At 43.3% G+C, this 19,732-nt stretch overlaps 1 protein-coding gene across 2 annotated transcripts in view; it reads left to right on the top strand.

The window, feature by feature from the left end:
- Window positions 1–19,507, top strand: part of DYNC1H1 (dynein cytoplasmic 1 heavy chain 1) — a 62,540-nt gene extending 43,033 nt beyond the window's left edge. Inside the window, exons 52-78 of one of the 2 annotated variants that reach the window (XM_060271770.1) lie at window positions 599–794; window positions 934–1,051; window positions 1,270–1,485; window positions 2,068–2,280; window positions 3,007–3,134; window positions 3,880–4,033; window positions 4,489–4,635; window positions 4,731–4,881; window positions 6,079–6,332; window positions 6,469–6,603; window positions 6,687–6,781; window positions 8,083–8,257; window positions 8,633–8,708; window positions 9,167–9,327; window positions 10,369–10,480; window positions 10,569–10,629; window positions 10,727–10,850; window positions 11,460–11,573; window positions 12,285–12,455; window positions 12,827–13,044; window positions 13,147–13,250; window positions 14,273–14,484; window positions 15,551–15,704; window positions 16,367–16,509; window positions 17,993–18,161; window positions 18,838–18,965; window positions 19,076–19,507. In XM_060271770.1, coding sequence (XP_060127753.1) covers window positions 599–794; window positions 934–1,051; window positions 1,270–1,485; window positions 2,068–2,280; window positions 3,007–3,134; window positions 3,880–4,033; window positions 4,489–4,635; window positions 4,731–4,881; window positions 6,079–6,332; window positions 6,469–6,603; window positions 6,687–6,781; window positions 8,083–8,257; window positions 8,633–8,708; window positions 9,167–9,327; window positions 10,369–10,480; window positions 10,569–10,629; window positions 10,727–10,850; window positions 11,460–11,573; window positions 12,285–12,455; window positions 12,827–13,044; window positions 13,147–13,250; window positions 14,273–14,484; window positions 15,551–15,704; window positions 16,367–16,509; window positions 17,993–18,161; window positions 18,838–18,965; window positions 19,076–19,204 — 4,058 coding nt within the window. In that variant the 3' untranslated portion in view covers window positions 19,205–19,507. Of the gene's footprint in view, window positions 1–96; window positions 293–598; window positions 795–933; window positions 1,052–1,269; window positions 1,486–2,067; window positions 2,281–3,006; window positions 3,135–3,879; window positions 4,034–4,488; window positions 4,636–4,730; window positions 4,882–6,078; window positions 6,333–6,468; window positions 6,604–6,686; window positions 6,782–8,082; window positions 8,258–8,632; window positions 8,709–9,166; window positions 9,328–10,368; window positions 10,481–10,568; window positions 10,630–10,726; window positions 10,851–11,459; window positions 11,574–12,284; window positions 12,456–12,826; window positions 13,045–13,146; window positions 13,251–14,272; window positions 14,485–15,550; window positions 15,705–16,366; window positions 16,510–17,992; window positions 18,162–18,837; window positions 18,966–19,075 lie in introns of both variants that reach the window. The other variant, XM_060271767.1, reaches the window with a different exon arrangement.
- Window positions 19,508–19,732: the final 225 nt, after the last annotated feature.

Below are 19,732 nucleotides of genomic sequence, written 5' to 3'. Positions count from 1 at the left end.
GATCCGCAGGAGACTTGCTAATCATCTTGCTCTTCACTGTTTTCTCCCAAATCATTATCTTTTCTCTCCTGGCTGATTGGGCTTGCTCCTTCCTAGCTGTTAAATCAATAAAGAAACAACATCTGGTGGAGGTCCGTTCTATGGCCAACCCTCCTGCTGCCGTGAAGCTGGCGCTAGAGTCGATCTGCCTGCTCTTGGGTGAAAGCACAACTGATTGGAAACAGATCCGTTCCATCATAATGCGGGAAAACTTCATCCCAACCATTGTAAACTTTTCTGCTGAGGAGATCAGGTGAATAATTGGCAGGTTTACAGTGGCTGCTGCTGGGAACAGAAATAAATGGTTCATAAAGACTTCTGCAACACTTCTTGCAAGTTGCAGATAAAAAGCATAAATTTTTAGGGCTTGATTTCTACTTCAAATTAGTAAATCTCATCTTGGTTCAAGGAGAACATTCTCAGAAAGAAACTCTCCACTCAGTGGATTCCATTGTGGCCAAATCTCAGTCTTGGAACCATGTTTCTTTCTCCTATTCCCAGCAGCAGCCTTCAGTGTTTGTTTTTGCATGCTGAACCCTTTTTTCCATCCTCTTAATAGCTGTGAGCTCTATAAAGAAGCAGCACCTTATTGAAATAAGAGCTATGGGCAACCCACCTGCGGCGGTAAAACTGGCTTTAGAATCCATCTGTCTCCTGTTGGGTGAGGAGACGAATGACTGGAAAAAGATCAGGCCAGTTATTCTGAAAGATAATTTCATCTCCAGCATTGTCAACTTTAATATTGAAGACATGAGGTATTTGTGTTCTATAGCTTTGCTTATCAAGGTGATGGGATAACTTGCAGGCTTGGCAGTTGCATGCTGAATGGTAACACCACACTTGTCCAGATACTTTCTCAAACTCTCTCTCTCCTTCCCCCCCCCCTTATTCCAGTGATGCAATACGGGAGAAAATGAAGAAGAACTACTTGTCAAATCCAAGTTACAATTATGAAATTGTGAACAGAGCGTCTTTGGCCTGTGGCCCTATGGTGAAATGGGCTATTGCACAGGTAACTTGTCTTGTGGTATTTAACTGGATTAGGATTAAAATAACATAGAAGCGCAGTAGTATTTTGAAGGTGGTTTCCTGCCTCTTGCTGTTTAGCTCAGCAGGTCACTGACAGACCCATAATGGCTTTAAAAATAACAAAGCTTTTAAGCTAGAACTGTTTCAAGTGTCCCAGAACTGAGTGACCTGGTGTTATCTTTTTGTTTCCCCCCCCCCCAGCTGAACTATGCCGACATGTTGAAACGGGTGGAGCCCCTGAGAAACGAACTGCAGAAACTGGAGGACGATGCCAAGGACAACCAGCAGAAGGCCAACGAAGTAGAACAGATGATTAGAGACCTGGAGGCCAGCATTGCCCGCTACAAGGAAGAATATGCCGTGCTGATTTCCGAGGCTCAGGCTATTAAGGCAGATCTGGCTGCTGTGGAAGCAAAAGTGAGATGGCTGTGAATTTATCCTTGTTGCGCTTCCTTAGAAATTTGTCGGTGGTTTCCCTCTTTTATCACGTCTCCTTAAGGGCTTACATTATAGTTGCGACCTTGAGTGGTCCAGTTGAGGGAAGCAAAAAGATAGTGGAATGCGTGCTTCTAAGCATTCTACAGAATTTCCTTGTTAGTCCTCTTTGTTCAGGCATGAATTTAAAATCCAAAGTTCATTTAGAAGCTTAATTTAAAAACGTGTGTATCACTACTTCTGTGTTTTTTGTAATAATTCCTACAGCTGCCTAGTGCTGCATATATTCTAGGTTTTAAGACTGCCTTTTAAGCCAAACTTAATAAGCAAACAATTTTGCTATGCTTCTTTGTTGGTGCTAGCTGCACCTCCTAATAAAAAATCGTTGTGGTTTGCTCCCGTTTTCCTCAGCCTCCCAGGTATTTGAAATGTGAGTTTCGTAATAGGGTGCTGAAAACCTGGCCCTGTATCTGGTGCAATTACAAACTTCTCAAATGTTTTCAAAGGCAGTTAGCAATCTTCGATCCAGTTTTCGTTTAACGGTAGCGATGGTTTTACTTGCAGGTAAACCGCAGTACGGCCCTCTTGAAGAGTTTGTCTGCAGAGCGTGAAAGGTGGGAGAAAACAAGTGAAACCTTCAAAAACCAGATGTCCACCATTGCAGGAGACTGCTTGCTCTCAGGAGCCTTCATCGCTTATGCTGGTTACTTTGACCAACAGATGCGTCAGAACCTGTTCACAACATGGTCTCATCACTTGCAGCAAGCAAATATTCAGGTAAAAAACTGTCCATAGGTCATAAAGACCACTGCTATTTGCTTGAAATAATTAGAGCACTTCACTTTATGGTGCACCTTCCTCTTCTGTGAAGCTCAGAACAGCTTCTGCATGTTTCACACATGGTCTCCCACCTGAGCAGCTTGCAAAACCAGATACACTTTGCAGGACCATCATGTCCCTTCAGACCATTTTATTTTGTTCCCAGATGTCCATAGCTGTCAAGTTCTCCCTTTTTTTTTTTAAGGGAAATTCCCTTATGCCGAATAGGCTTCCTCACGAGAAAAGGGAAAACTTGACAGCTATGGATGTCTGATGATTTTATAAGGTGGCCGAATATAAAGGGTGATGCAACATGCATATTTTAGGATGGGATAGCTCAGTTGGTAGAGCATAAGACTCTTACTGTCAGGGTCGTGGGTTCAAGCCCTGGGTTGGGCGAAATATTCCTGCATTGCAGGTGGTTGGACTAGATGACCCTCAGGGTCCCTTCCAACTCTACACTTCTACGATTTGTCAACACTATTGCCATCACCTCCTTTGACTTCAAGCTCTGCCCCCACTTTGCCATAAATAGCAGTGAGTGAATATGGTCTGCAGCCAAGAGAATGCCAATGTTTGTGGGAGCCTAAAGCCATAAGTAGCAGGAAGACAACTGATTGCTTCACCTAGTCACAAAAGTTTGTCAGTTCTTGGCTATGAAACACAATGGTCCTTTCCCTGCAGTTCCGTACAGACATTGCTAGGACCGAATACCTGTCCAACGCAGATGAGCGCCTTCGCTGGCAAGCAAGTTCCCTACCTGCAGATGACCTGTGCACAGAAAATGCCATCATGCTCAAGCGATTTAACCGGTATTGTTGATTTTCTTTTAATTAATTTTGTGCATACCAATGGCTTCTTCAGGCCAGAAAAGCTTTCCAGTGGAAGTACCATCTCAACCCTTCTGATGTGATCATTTCTGTCCAGGCTTTCTCTAGTGATTATGAATGTTTTGGAATTGCCTGGGCTCTCGGCATTTACAAAAGAAGCCTTGTTAAAAGACAGGCGAACCCTGCTCATTCAACACATTGTGAGCATAGAGTTGTTTGCCAGAGGAGATTGTGAATGGCCACTGGTATAGACAGCATGTGTTAGGAAAATTTTGTGGAGAAGTCTAGCATAGTCTTAAAATGAAACTTTCAAGTGTTGTCTGGCAAAACCACCGTTCTAAGAATTGCCATGCGAGATCAGATCCCTCTAACAGCACCCTATAGTCAGAATGGAAATTTAGAAGCTCAAAAAGGTAATGTACAGTAACTTTGAGCCCAACTATTTCAATAGTAAAGACTGGATGATATACACATATATTATGTACAGCACTCATAATTTCTGAAGTAAAAATTATTCCACGCCCCTATTTGGTATCTACAGCATATCAAAATACAAAAGAAGGGCTTTCAAAATATTTGAAGGACACCTAGTATAGCTAATTGTAAACTTTTTCTGTTCCATGAATCCATAAATTGAAAATGCTTCTTCCACTAATATGTGTTGAACAAATCTCCTCCTCCTGGGCTCTCTGAATCTTAACTTACATTCTACCAATTACCTTTTTAGGTATCCCCTGATTATTGACCCCTCTGGGCAAGCTACAGAGTTCATCATGAATGAATATAAGGACCGTAAGATCACTCGTACCAGCTTTCTGGATGATGCTTTCAGGAAGAATTTGGAGAGCGCATTGAGATTTGGTAATCCTCTGCTTGTCCAGGTTAGTTCTGTGCATATATATATATATATTTATAACTGGCACAAGCTTTGAATGAGTTGTTGAAACAAATATTGTGTAACTTGAATAAAAGGGCTTCAGAAAAGCTGAAAGATAAGCACTTCACATGATATCAGAAAGACCACAGTCAAGATCCAAGGAACTGTAACATTAGTTCCATGAGCCCAAGGGAGTTTGGATTTAGCACTGTGTGGAAAACAGCTTTTGAAACTTGGGGAGAGACTCTTCAAAAGGCAGCTTGTAATACAGCATGGGAATTTGCAGTTCTAATTAAAACAAGAGAGACCTCAATGGGTCCAAACTCTTGGGTGTGCCTAGAAGAAACTTTTGGAGTCCCAGCCTATATGTGGATTGCTGTTAGAACCAACTTCAGAGTTGAGGGGAAGTACAATTCTTAACACTTAAATTATTTCCCCCTTTCTTAATTGCTTGCCCAGGATGTGGAGAGCTATGACCCTGTGCTGAACCCTGTGCTGAACCGTGAAGTCCGTAGAACTGGAGGCCGAGTTCTTATTACCCTGGGAGATCAGGATATTGATTTGTCTCCATCATTCGTCATTTTCCTCTCCACCAGAGATCCAACGGTAAGCAAAAAACTTTATTTGCCTGACCATCTGTTGGTGGGAGTGGAAGGGAAAGAAGATTCTATGTAAAAGGTAACTATTGCTCTGTTTGGTAGGTTGAGTTTCCTCCAGATCTCTGCTCCCGCGTGACGTTCGTCAACTTCACAGTAACTCGCAGCAGCTTACAGAGCCAGTGTCTGAACGAAGTACTGAAAGCTGAAAGGCCAGATGTGGATGAGAAGCGCTCTGATCTCCTCAAACTTCAAGGTACAGTATTGGCAGGAATCGGATCCCGGGCGGGACTTAGCACTGTAGGTGGGCCTTAAAGCAAGCTAGAGATATTTGCAGAATCTCCCTCTGCTGCATTCTGACCCAGATTTTATAGTTCTGCACACACAGGTAAGTTCACTGCTTTTATAAATGGGGGTATGCAGGGGTACACATACCCCTAAACATTTAGTGAATCTAAGTTTGGCCTCATTGAGGGGCAGTATTTCAATACAAGTAGGAAAAAGAGAGTACCCCTAAACATTTTTAAGGTAAAAAAAAGCACTGGGTATGTTCACTAGAATATCAGAATCTTTCAGGGGTGCATTTTCCAGCATCTTTCAAGCTGAGGGAGATTTCTGTTACTTTATTTTTAATGTTTTCAAGCCAATGACACAAAGAACTCTGCTATACAGTTGAAAACAGAACATTTTAAGTGCATTATACAAATGTGACACTAGATGGTGAGCTTATGGCAAATTCAATGTATATATTTAAAACGTTTTATTAAAAAAGCATTTTCACAGCGTTTTTTTGTATCTAGAGTCCACTCAAGTGAATTGAATTAGAAAATGAAGTGCCTCGTCACTGACATATATTGTTTATTTGTGTAATTGTACATATTTTTGAATAAAAACGTGGCTTTTATAACCTTAAAAACCTAGAATTGCAGGATGTGGGGGTTACTCTGCAACCTCTTCAATTTCATTCAAGGGCCCAAGAGTGAGGGACTTTACATTTTTAAATACTCTTGTGAGGGCAATCTGTTACTGACCTTCTGAAATCTGATTGATTTGAACCCAAGGGATATCGGCTTGGATCCAGTGGTGGCCGCTGAATTCTTCAGGCTTCCCCATTCCACTCTGGCCCGCCTCATGCTATTCCAGGGGGTTCCTCAACCTTCAAAACAACTTGCAGGGGCACAGGGAGCTGTAGTGAGTTGAAGGAGCCAGGAAAGCCCCCATTGTGCAGGTGGAGTTTTGCTGACTCTGGGTCCAACCTGTCATTTTCATAACAACTGTGGAAGGGAAACTGATGGAATCTGTTCACCCTTAAAGAAGCCTAATTAAATTAAGGACTGCACTGATGTTGCTCTGTGGCTGAAAGCAATTTCTGGGGGATGTTGCAGAGTTCTTGGATTCGCGCAGTGTATAGCTGCAATTGTACTTAAGGTTTTTTTTTTTCCTCTACCCAAAGGTGAATTCCAGCTGCGTCTGCGGCAGTTAGAGAAGTCGCTTCTCCAAGCCCTCAATGAAGTGAAGGGCCGGATCTTGGATGACGACACCATCATTACTACACTGGAGAACCTCAAGAAAGAGGCGGCTGAGGTCACCAGGAAAGTTGAAGAAACCGATATTGTCATGCAGGAGGTGGAGACTGTGTCTCAGCAGTATCTCCCACTTTCTACTGCCTGTAGCAGCATCTATTTCACAATGGAGTCGCTAAAACAGGTACAAAAGCACGACTGGCTTGCCGCCTTCTACCTGTTAGCCATGTTTGTTGCACAACATGATAAGATGCCACAGGTACAGAAGCTGCTGCTGTTGCTGCTGTGTGACTGTTATTCCCTCTTCAACTCCCCTTTAGATACACTTCTTGTACCAGTACTCCCTCCAGTTTTTCCTGGATATCTATCACAATGTCTTGTATGAGAACCCAAATCTGAAGGGGATAACAGACCATACCCAGCGTCTTTCCATCATCACAAAGGATCTCTTCCAGGTTCGGTAAAGCCATATCAAGTTAAAGCCATATCATGTTATCAGTAGGAGATGAAACTGACCTTTCTCACTTTGCGTTGATAGGTTGCTTTCAACAGAGTCGCACGTGGCATGCTGCATCAGGATCACATAACCTTCGCTATGCTGTTGGCCAGAATAAAACTGAAAGGCACTATTGGGTAAGCATACAATTCTCCTTTCTTCAATAGGTGGCCCAGTCTTCAGTCTCTTACAAATGTAGGCAGTGTGTCGTGGCAGTTCTTTAAAATAAAAGCATACCCTGTCTTTTGCAAAGGTGGCATTTGTAAAACCAACGCAGTACAGCCTAATAAACCACAAAGCAAGTTTACAAAAAGATAAGTCAAAAAAATCAAGAAAAATTCATAACCCGACTTTAAAACATACAAAAATTAAAATACTAAAACAGATTAAAATTACCTCCACTTTCTGGGCAGGCCTGGAATGTTTATAGCAGGAGCTGAAAATATCAATAGTCTGGGAGTTCCAAAGTGCAGGAGCTGCCGCATTAAACAATCAAGTTCTTACAAACGTGGAATGAATATTAAGTGGCAATTCTAGTAGTGCCGTGGCCGCCAGTCATAGCGGTCAAATGGGCCCACTTGGGGTAAGGTGACCTTGTAGGTAAACTGCTCCCACCTTGTTTTTTATATAAAAAAATTAATTTGTTATTTTGACAAAGTAATAATAATAAAATAATAATAAAAATAATAAAATGTGCACCCCACCCCCAAGACCATTTCATTGTAACTATCCAACCTCCCAAAATTTCAACACCTCTTGCGATTGTTTGACCCATTTCCATTTTAACAGTACAAATTATACAGACACCTTCCATATCTCCTCCAAATCATTTCTCCTGCATATTCCCCATCTTACCTTAATAGCACAGGTCAGTTTATCATTAACAGCTATATCCCACACCTCTTTGTACCATTCTTCCATTTTACATTCTGCCTGCCCCTTCCACTTCCTAGATATAATAACCCATGCAGCTGTCAATAAATTTGTGAGCAAGTCCTTCATAGCCTGTGTACACCTTCCACCTCATCGTAAATTGATGATAATGCTACCTCTGGACTTTCAGTCAGCTTCAACCCAGTTATTTCTGTTAGCTCCTTAAACACCCTTTGCCAAAAAAAATTATACATATTTACACCCCCACCACATGTGAACATAATTCTCCGTTTCCTGGCATCCCCTCCAACATAACACCAAATGTTCCTTGTTTATATGATTTAATCTGACTGGTGTTAAATACCATCTCCAAATTAATTTATAATAATTTCTTTTTATCCTTATAGACAACATTTTAAAAGTGCGCCTCTCCCATATTTTCCCCCCAACTTTGACTATTTATCTGCTCCCACGTTCTTATGGGCTGAAAATGCTACTGCTTTTGTCCATGAGCACAAATAGTGATTTTTTCTCTAACATGCTCTTCCTTTGTTGCCAATTGCAGGGAGCCTACCTATGATGCAGAATTCCAGCATTTCTTGAGAGGGAAAGAAATAGTACTCAGCAGCACACCTCTCCCCAACATCAGTGGCCTGACTGTGGAGCAACTGGAAGCCATGATGAGGTTGAGTTTCCTTCCTGCCTTTAAGGATCTGGTTTCCAAAGTCAAAGCTGATGATGTGAGTACTGTCTTCAAACAAAGCTGCCAAACTGAAATTAAAAAGGAATTGCTGGTGCAATGGGAGAGGGCCTTATGCCTTGACATTATCTTTATTGGGGACCTTCTTAACACATGGCACCTTTTTCTTGCACTGAGAATTTGTAGATGTGTTTCGCTTCCATACTTACTGCTTCCAGTACATGGACTGGATAGCTAAAGCTGCCTGATCAGTGTATTGTACAACTTATCAACTTTAATATGTAGTAGTGATATAGGTGCTGTTTTTCCATGTCAGTCTCCCACCCACCCACCCCACAGACACACTCTTAGTATCTTCATTGTGGTCATTGGTCTAACACAAGGTTCCTGTTCTTTATCTCCACATGAATCACAGCAATTCTGCATTTGGCTGGACAGCAGCTCACCGGAGCAGACTGTGCCATATATTTGGGCAGAAGACAAACCTGCAAGTAAGTGGAGAACTCCCATTTCTGGATCAGTTTTAAGTATATTTGGAGAAAAGGCAAAGCAGGTGGATGTGGAGATTTATTCCGTTGCTCTGGGGAGCGGTGCTTCGGTATTACGTGCGCAAGGAATCTATTGCAGTTGGCCATTCGTCTGCCTTTGGTGGTGGCAAGTACCAGTTGTCCCCCGGGAACACCTACAACTGAAATACTGTGTGAACTGGCTGCAAGTATGTACGCCGTATCCATGGTCAGAAACTGAGGGCCGCTGTCATGTGCTTTGTCCTGAGGAGATCCGAGGTAGCTTATGTGCTTCTAGGGTTTAGTCACTCTCTGTATTCCCCTACTGGGAAAAGTTGGTGTTGGAAGAAGCATACTCCCTCAGTCCTCCTTTGCAAGACCTTTTAACTGAAGACTTTTTTTCTCTCTCTCTCTCTCTCTCCCCCCCCCTTTCTTTGGCTCAGCAACCATTGGGCAGGCCGTCCATCGCTTGCTCCTGATCCAGGCTTTCCGTCCTGATCGCCTACTGGCAATGGCCCATCATTTTGTTTCCACAAACCTTGGAGAAAGCTTTATGTCGATTATGGAGCAGCCCTTGGACCTGGCACACATTGTGGATACAGAGGCAAGTAGGCATTTTAAGTCACACCCATTCCATTCCACAGAACCTCAGGTGGAACTTCTGTAGGCATGCTGCTTAAACTCTTTCTCCATTTTGCTTAGACCGCTTCTGTACCACTTAAATGTAAAAAAACAAATCTATGTGATGTACAGGAAGCTAAAGCAGCAAGAGCAGACAGCTTGAACAGCACAGATGTTAGAAAAATGCACAGTTGCATATGCAAATATTACATTAATACAAATTATTAATAAATATAGGCCAGTGTCAATTCCTTCTCCTTCTGAAATACCTCCTGGCCTCTCACTCGGGGCCCAGAGAAACTCACAAAGAGGGTTCCTGGAACCTGCTGACATCACCCTACTCTAAACTTGTTTTTATGGGCAGGCACCAAGGCAGATGGCGTTTCCTCAGGCTGCCAGCCGCTGTGTCCCAGTCAGCTGCAGTCCTTGCAGCCCTGCTTCTTCCTCTTGTAATTTGCAAGGTGGTTTTCTGTGGCATTACAACATGCCTTTTTCTAAAAGGTTGACTGTGGTTCTGCATGCCTGTGGGGAGTTCAGGCTTCTGAATCTTAAAACAGCAGTGCCCAGCGCCACATAGCATAAACACTGTTGAAACTTTGCAGACTTTTCAGAAGCAGTCTGTGATACGGCTCAGGTTTTGCTGCTCAAACAAAGCCCCACTTTCAAAGACACCCAGCACACCTCAAGTAGACCTTTGGATCTCAGCCTATATTGGGAAACTGGGGTTTGGATTGAACCTCGACCTAGATCCGGAACCTACCTTAAATGCCCACAAGTCAGCGGGAACATGAAGGAGAAGAGGTCTGTTTGGAAATGTGCAAGGCATTCCACCCTCCTTTTATTACTGAGTGCAGTTACAATCCTGCGAGTGTTCCCCTCAAGTCCTCCCTGTGCCGTCAAAACGTGAGAAAAGTAATGATCAGCTCCTGTGGATGTTAAAAAAAAGCAAACCTGCTTTGTCCTATAACTACCCTAATTGCTTTACCTCTTTTCTTTCCCCTGACCCACCCTTCTTGGATTTTAGGTGAAGCCTAATACTCCTGTGCTGATGTGCTCAGTGCCTGGCTATGATGCCAGTGGGCGTGTTGAAGACCTTGCTGCCGAGCAAAACACACAGATCACCTCTATTGCTATCGGTGAGACCTTTGGGCATCCTTGTCACTCCAAATGCTGCAGAATGTGGCTTTAAACTCCGCCTCTAAATTGTAAACTTCGTGTTGGCAGGTTCCGCTGAAGGATTTAACCAAGCTGATAAGGCAATCAATACAGCAGTGAAGTCTGGCAGGTAGGCTCTGCTCTGTCTGGCATTTACTCTGGCATTGTACAAATAAGTATACTGGAACTTCTTAATCCATTTTTTTTATAAAAAACAATTATTCTAGATGGGTCGTGCTAAAGAATGTCCACTTGGCGCCTGGATGGCTGATGCAGCTGGAAAAGAAGCTACATTCTCTTCAGCCTCATGCCTGCTTCAGACTCTTCCTTACAATGGAGATAAATCCAAAAGTAAGCAGCTCGGAAGCAAAACCGGGATCTTTGCAAGCCTTTTCTTTCTGCACTGTTGTTTCTGGGAGAAGGGTACCACCTTAAAACAGACATACAGAGATAGTATTCCCACCCACCCACCTAATGGGTTCTCTGTCCAGCCTTTTTAAAAACCCATTAACCCTCTCCTAACTAAAGTCAACTGGCAATGAATAGAAAATAATAAATTAACCTTTATGCAGATATTTTTTTTAAAAAAAAGTTTTATTTAAATAAACTATAATGTTTAAATAAAACCTCAACGTGGTTTTTTGAGTGTCTCAATACATTACCTCAGTAAATGGGGACAAAAGCAAATACAAAATGAAAAATGTCTAGATGTTCTTTACCTTCCCCTCCGTTCTCTTCTGTTGGTATTGCAATGAGGCTCTGGCACTCGTACTTTACCAGCTGCCGGTGGGTGACTTCTGTTCCTTATCATTAAAAACATGAAGATACTTCTTGACACTAGAAGCATGACTCTTATTAAGGTTCAGCATGAATTTGAGCTGGCGTAGTCATTTTGCAGAGGTCTGGGAAAGGGGGGAACATCTTTTAGTGCATAATTGTGGGACTTATTCTGTGCTTTAGGTACCAGTGAACTTGCTGAGGGCTGGGAGAATCTTTGTGTTTGAACCACCCCCTGGGGTAAAGGCCAACATGTTGAGAACCTTCAGCAGCATTCCGGTGTCCAGAATGTGCAAGGTAAGCTGCCTCGATGATTATAAACAGATCCTATAGCTAGCCAAAGCATTAGTGGGACAGCATATGGTGGTTCCCAAAAGTGCTAGTAGGGGTTAGGATCCATCAGAGTTTAGTTTAGAGCCCACCTATTCCCACCTAAAAGGGAGTGTCAGTCACTCATTAATTCTTGCATTGGGAAGATCATCCTCTGCTGGCCTTTTGACCATTCATTCATTCATTCATTCATTTAAATGAAATAAGTTGAAGCTCCTCCCAGGCTACGTTTCCTTAACGCCAACCTTGCAGAGAGAATGGTGCTGATCCTCTGCTTGCTGCTGACACTCGGGTAGAGTGCAGAGCATCTGAGGAAGGATGGGAAAAGGCAGTGCAGAGCTTTAGTAACCCCCTCTAGCCTACACAAAGTAGGCAAACATTGAGGCAGTCTCTCTGAGGCAACCTAAATGTGCCATATCCACAACGGCCAGGCCTTCTGTTCTGACTCAAGTGTCCAAATGAAATACCTTGCCTTCACTAGCACAGTCCTAAGGCTGCCTACTGTGCCTGTTTGCTTTGGCAAACATGCTCCAGGAGGTTTTCCTGTAACTCCACAAGATTAAAAAAAAGGACCAAGTAAGGACAAGGGTTTATTCCTCGTAATTTCAAGCATGCAGTTCTTCTCTTGAATGCAATGTAAGAAGAAGAAAAACATTTTCCCCCCTCTCTCCTCCCTAGTCACCAAATGAGCGCGCTCGTCTCTATTTCCTTCTTGCTTGGTTCCATGCCATCATTCAAGAGCGTCTGCGATATGCTCCTCTCGGCTGGTCAAAAAAATACGAGTTTGGTGAATCTGATCTAAGATCTGCATGTGATACAGTGGATACATGGCTAGATGACACAGCAAAGGCAAGTGAAGTTGCAGGTGTTCCACTTTACTGCTCTGTCTTAAAGGGAATGTGGCTGGATTGCTTTCATGAAGGACAAGTCATTTGTAACAAGTAGGCAAAGCACATTCATAAACCTTATTCATAGCATGCCTTTCCTCAATGGAGCTCAAGGCAGCATACAGGGTAAGTAAAGCTAAATACCGAATATCTTGTCCAAGATCAGCAAATGGCTAGACTAAGCAAGATTTTGAAACCTGGGTCTCCCTAGTTCTAGATTTTGACACCTGGCCAGTCTACCACACTGGTTCTTAATTTGTAATAATGTTGGCTTTGTAGACTTTTAGTATCCGAAAGCTACCTCCATTACAACAAAACTGTCTACCCCTCCAGGGCCGCCAGAATATCTCTCCTGACAAGATCCCCTGGTCTGCCCTGAAGACCCTGATGGCTCAGTCGATTTACGGAGGACGCATTGATAACGAATTTGACCAGCGTTTATTGAACAGTTTCCTGGAGCGCCTCTTCACCACTTCAAGTTTTGACAGTGAATTCAAATTGGCCTGCAAGGTTGACGGTCATAAAGACATCCAGATGCCAGATGGAATCAGGTACTTAAGTTCTACTTTTAGTAGCACGCCTGGGTCAGGTTGACTCGAAACTGCTCAGTGCTATGGACCACGTGGTCATTACCTGCCATTTTGTCTTGACAGGCGTGAAGAATTTGTCCAGTGGGTTGAGTTGCTGCCAGATACGCAAACACCATCCTGGCTTGGGTTGCCAAACAATGCCGAGAAGGTTCTTCTCACCACCCAGGGTAAAAAAGGCTTCACTTCAGTAGTTCATTGTTAACCGGAGTCTAAACAATATTTGCTAAACCACAAAAGATTCTGTAAAGAAGCTTGCAAATGTTGCATCGGTTACTATGGAATTAGCTGGGTTTAAAAAAATTAACGGCTTAGTGCAGCATGAATCTCATGAACTAAATTTAGCCACATAGGGATGTTGAAGTGTTGCAGCAGGGATGAATCCCTTTTTTTTTTTTTTAAACAAACTTTATTTGGAATTGTTTAAAATACACACACTCACAAACATACACATACACGTATAGCGTTAAAGTAAAAGAGAACAAAACTGAAATAAGAAAAAAGGAAAAAGAAAAGAACCTTATATTCGAAAACAATCACTTAAACAAAGTAAAATTAATAACATAACATAATCAAAATAATATTTGTAAAGTATCCAAATCATAATTATAACAGAAATTCTAACGTAAGAATCTTAATCATCAAACAGAAGATAAGGAGATTTAAAATAGAAACAAATAAGGAATAAACGAATCAAATTTCTCTTCAGACAATCATTCATGCTCAACCCCCTAATTTTTTGGACTCTAGTCCAATTCATCTTAACCATTAGTTCTGTTAAAAAAGGCTTAATTACCCTCCCCCTTACCCTCCACCCTGGTGACTTCCAGTCATTCCTGTATGTTGATTATCTTTCTTTATTCTGATGCATACTTAATACAATTTTCTCCTGCCCTTTAATTTCCTTTTCAGGGATGAATCCTGAAAGCCAAGACTTTATTCACAATCTAATCAGCTGAAGTTATCAAAACCACACTTTGAGGATATGTGGCTGAATGTTATATGTGAACCGACTAATAGCACAGGATCAAATTCCTAAACTATATGCAGGGCTTTCAAAGCTCAAGTTTGGATTAAAGATTGCCATTTAATCATGTATTAATCACAGTTAGCCTTGTTTACATCTAGCACATGTATGTTAATCTTTAACCTTTTAAAAATAGTTAAGCATTTCACACCCTGTACATTTCAGGTATTGATATGATCAGTAAAATGCTGAAGATGCAAATGCTAGAAGATGAGGATGACTTGGCCTATGCTGAGACTGAGAAGAAGGCACGGAGAGACTCCACCTCGGATGGCCGGCCAGCTTGGATGCGAACACTGCACACCACGGCTTCCAACTGGCTCCACCTCATCCCACAGACACTGAACCACCTGAAACGTACCGTGGAAAATATCAAGGTGAGACATGCAACCCTAGTATGTACAGCAGAGCTGGGGAACTCTACCAAGGAGTCTTGGTAGACCACGAACTTGACATGAGTCAGCAGTGTGATGCAGCAGCTAAAAAAGCCAATGCAATTCTGGGCTGCATCAATAGGAGTATAGCATCTAGATCAAGGGAAGTAATAGTACCACTGTATTCTGCTCTGGTCAGACCTCACCTGGAGTATTGTGTCCAGTTCTGGGCACCACAGTTCAAGAAGGATACTGATAAGCTGGAACGTGTCCAGAAGAGGGCAACCAAAATGGTCAAAGGCCTGGAAACGATGCCTTATGAGGAACGGCTTAGGGAGCTGGGTATGTTTAGCCTGGAGAAGAGAAGGTTAAGGGGTGATATGATAGCCATGTTCAAATATATAAAAGGATGCCATATAGAGGAGGGAGAAAGGTTGTTTTCTGCTGCTCCAGAGAAGCGGACACGGAGCAACGGATTCAAACTACAAGAAAGAAAATTCCACCTAAACATTAGGAAGAACTTCCTGACAGTAAGAGCTGTTCGGCAGTGGAATTTGCTGCCAAGGAGTGTGGTGGAGTCTCCTTCTTTGGAGGTCTTTAAGCAGAGGCTTGACAGCCATCTGTCAGGAATGCTTTGATGGTGTTTCCTGCTTGGCAGGGGGTTGGACTGGATGGCCCTTGTGGTCTCTTCCAACTCTATGATTCTATGATTCTAACTTGCTCTGGCCACAACTCCCATAATCCCTAGCCTTTGCCATACTGTCTGGAGCTGATGAGAGGTAGAGTCCAACCATATATGGAAGGCCACAGGTTCCCCAGCCCTGGTGTAGGGCAAAGGTTTGCAAAATCATATTAATACTGTCTTAGATGATAGCAGTGATATTTAATTGAGAAAATTGTCTTGGCTTCAAAAATCAAAACACCCAAACTTTGCTTCTTTAATGTTAATGTATAAAGTTACTGATGGTGCTTCCAGGAAGGATAGTGCTGGGATATTCCTGCTCCTCACAACTCAGTTGCCAGGGTTTTCTCCACTTACTGACACTTTGCTCTTCCTTCGGAAACCAAGGATCCTTTGTTCAGATTCTTTGAGAGAGAAGTGAAGATGGGAGCCAAACTCCTTCAGGACGTTCGTCAAGATCTTGCAGATGTGGTTCAAGTGTGCGAGGGGAAGAAGAAGCAGACCAACTATCTGCGGACGCTTATTAATGAACTAGTGAAAGGTGGGGCTATTCTAAACAATTGTTTCAAATGTGCACCCACAGCTTCCCAAATTAAGATGCTGCTGCTGTTGAAAGAAAATGGAAGGTCTAAGGAGGCCTGCTTCTTGGCTGTGGTGTTGTGCCTATGGGATGGGGTTAAACCAAGTTCAACTAAACCTGCTGCCAAATCATAAATCCAGCTCGGTGGTTGGTTGGTTTTTCACATGTTGCAGAATCCCATCCGTAGATTCTGCAGTCGGTCATGCTTAATTTAGTATCTTTCCATTTTACACACAAGAGGTTTCAGTGTACCTGTTGAGTGTTTGGAAGTGAGCATAAATGCCATGATAAAGTAATTTAATTGCCATAATTACCTTCTGGTGTGTTTTTTTTAATGTGTTCAGTGTTTGTTTATATCGGGGTAGTCAACCTTTTTATACCTACCGCCCACTAATGCATCTTTCTTGATGGTGAAATTTCCTTACCGCCCACCAGTGCTCGGTGGAAGGAGGATTCAGCTTGTGCCGTAGAACCCCCTAGAATCCTGAAGCACCCACTAGTGGGTGGTAGGGACCAGGTTGACAACCCCTGGCTTATAGGGTGGCTATCAATGAAGGAGACCATCCAGTTGTGACTAGTCTTTTGCTCACAAAAAGTACAGTGTTTTTATACTTTCTCTCTAGGCATCTTGCCTCGCAGCTGGTCTCACTACACTGTGCCTGCTGGCATGACGGTCATCCAGTGGGTGTCTGACTTCAGTGAGCGCATCAAGCAGCTACAGAGCATCTCCCAGGCAGCTGCTGCAGGTGGAGCAAAAGAACTGAAGGTAAGCAATAGAATATTTCATAGTGGTTGAATGGTAATGTGAGGATACACATGAGATGAGTTTCAACTCCTCTGTGGCTTTGATGTGAAATATGAAGACTACAGTGGTACCTTGACATCCGAACAACTTGACTTCTGAAGTCGACAAACCCGGAAGTCTTTTCGCCGCGTGCGCGTTCTGCCAATGCGCAGAAGCACGAAATCGCGCTTCGCACGTGCACAGAACTGGCGCTTCAACAACCGAAGACTTCGACTTACGAAGACGGCCGTGGAACGGGTCGTCTTCGTAAGTCAAGGTACCACTGTACATCAGGGGTGGAAAAACATGTTCCTTGGAGGAAATAGAGGATAATAAATACACTCAGCTGATTGCTAAGGAAGCAGTGAAGCCCTGGTTCTGTAATCCCTCTACTGATGAAGTCTCTTCCATGGTTTTTCAAGCACCACTTTTTTAGTTATGTACAATGCTGTCACCATATGGATCACATCTCACCATAACAATGATATAGATGCACTTGTATAGCATGTTCTCATATGCTGTTTGAGAAGGGGTTGAATACAGCGTATCCTCATTTTTACCACACTGCTAAGAAAGTGCGGGTGTCTGTGTTTCCATTCACACAGATCTGCTTAAATCCATGGGATTTTGTGAGGCTGGCGAGGCCAGTAGCTTTCAGGGTCAGAGGGAAGGCAGAAAGCGCTTCCCTGTCAGTAGCTAAACTGCTCAGACCCTGAGAGTGCAGATAAGCACCTAAAATGATTGGGCAAAGAGAGATAAGAATAAGTCTGTATATGACTCACCAGCAGACCTGGGTGATTTGTCACCTACGAGGAGCAGGCTGTGATGTTGGTTTCACTCAGCGGTATATCACTGGTGAGCCACCGCTCCTGAGTCCCTCTGCTAGCAGCATCTGCTGGAGGGAGTCAAGAGTTTCTTCCTCCAGCGGGCACTGCTAGCAAAGGGACTTGGGAGCGACGGCAGTTTCACCAGTGATAATATCGCTGAGTGAAACCTCTTAGGTTTGTTCCTCCCTCTGCATCTTTAAACTGCTCGACTGAGGAGTGTGCAACTGCCCCTTGCCTCAGTTGAGCAGTTAAAGGAGCCCCAATGCCCTGTGCATGAATGGTGAGAACACTGGGCCTGTCTCAGCTGGGGGGAGGAGGAAACCTTCCCTCCCCCCAGCTGAGCGATGCAAACGAGCTGCATTATCCCAGCCAGCGAGCCTGGGTGAAACCGCCTCAGTTCTTGAGGTGAGAACGGGGGCAATTTCACCCGGTGTCTTGCGGGCAGAGGCCAATGCATCTTTGTTTTTTCAACATCGCGGTATATCGCCAAACCACAATGTTTGGCTGGGGATACACCGCGATGTTGAGAAGCTAATATCGCCCAGCCCTACTCACCAGGTCTTCACCTGAAGGCCTCTGATCCTGATCCAATGAATCAAGTTGTGTCAAACAAACTCTGCTGTGGATTTGCTTAACAGAACATCCATGTATGCCTGGGAGGCCTATTTGTACCTGAGGCCTACATCACAGCTACAAGGCAGTACGTGGCTCAAGCCAACAGCTGGTCTCTTGAAGAACTCTGCCTAGAAGTCAACGTTACAACAACTCAGAATGCAGTATTGGATGCCTGCAGTTTTGGAGTAACAGGTTAGTTGGAGCTACTGTCTCAAGGGTGACGTGGAGGAAATACTCTTCGTACTGAAATGTTCCAGTTTCTTAATGGGTGTAAAAGTTAACGCATCACGCAGAGTATACAGCAGCGAAGTAATTTTGTGCGTAAGAGACCATGAGGTTAGAATGCAAATGAATTCAGTTGTGCTGAAGTGGTGTTCCGTTAACATTTTGGGCGTATGTGTGGCAGATCTGCATCTTACATCTCTTCACAGAACTGTTGCTTCAGGGGGCTTTAATGGAGACAGGTGTATGTCACAGTGGCTGTGGCAAAGATTCCAGATATCTGCCGATTCCTTTGGCTTCATGTATGCAGTTAGGTGACATTGCACTCTGTCCGTGCCAAGATCGGACAATTTTCCAAGACTGCATCTAGCTGCCATGCATGTATGAAATCCAGCCCTCCTGAAGTGAACACATACTCATTGGAGGTTTTTAAGAGGAGGTAGGGTGGCCATTTGCCATAGTTACTTTAGTTGAGATTCCTGCGTTGCAGGGAGTTGGATAGATGACTCGGCGTCCCTTCCAACTCTACAATTCTGTATGTTTTGCTTCTAAGGAGACTTTATATGAAATGCTGAATTCACAAAATAACAGACTTCATATGCTTCACTGCTGACATTTAAACAGCCCTCTCTTTTTAACTCAATAGGCCTGAAGCTTCAGGGAGCCACATGCAATAACAACAAGCTGTCGCTTTCCAATGCTATTTCAACGGTATTGCCCATAACTCAGCTTCGCTGGATCAAACAGACAAATGCTGATAAAAAGTCTAATGTGGTAAGTAATGTGATCTGTTGAGTCTCGTGCTTTTCAGCCGTACATGCTGTTTATGCTCTCCTCGTGATTTACTTCCTCTTCACCTTGTACTGAACCTTTTTGTTTTGCAGGTGACATTACCTGTTTATCTGAACTTCACTCGTGCTGATCTGATCTTCACGGTTGACTTTGAAATTGCTACCAAGGAAGACCCCCGTAGCTTCTATGAGCGTGGCGTGGCTGTCCTGTGTACTGAGTAAAGAAAAGGCACCTGTAACCAGCATTCAAGCATTTTTTGCATCTCAAGTCCGGTTCTAGAAGGCTGCTTTAACACTGCAAAGCATAGTTATGTTGTCAAATGGTTATGTGGAGGAGAGTAAGATTGATGTATCTGAAACGTGATTAGGTGTTGACTGTTGGACTGCAAGGCATAGTTAAGTTTTCAGTATAGAGGTGGCTAAGAAAGAGTTATGTTTGAGAAGTACCTGGAAAGACTGTCGTTTTTGGATTGTTCTAGATTGGTGTACTAATGTCAGATGCTTAAATAAATCTTTACAGCACGATTTCTTGTTTTGTGGGCGGTTTTTCAGTGCCTTATTCACTTGTCAAGATCATGAGAATAAACCAACAAAAGAGAGAGGCCTGTATACACAAAGCTAAGATCAGAAAGTAAGTGTCCTGCAATCCTATCTTGAAATAGCCTCTATAGCAGGAGAGACTCCACATCGAGGTGCTAGCTTGAGTTATATAGTCCATCTGTAGAATGTGGCCTGCCATTTGGCAACCTG

The sequence above is a fragment of the Zootoca vivipara genome, chromosome 1, assembly GCF_963506605.1.
Source record: "Zootoca vivipara chromosome 1, rZooViv1.1, whole genome shotgun sequence".
Taxonomy (NCBI): Eukaryota; Metazoa; Chordata; class Lepidosauria; order Squamata; family Lacertidae; genus Zootoca; species Zootoca vivipara.
The sequence above is the reverse complement of the archived record's forward strand: the minus strand, read 5'-3'. Positions and strand labels throughout refer to the sequence as shown.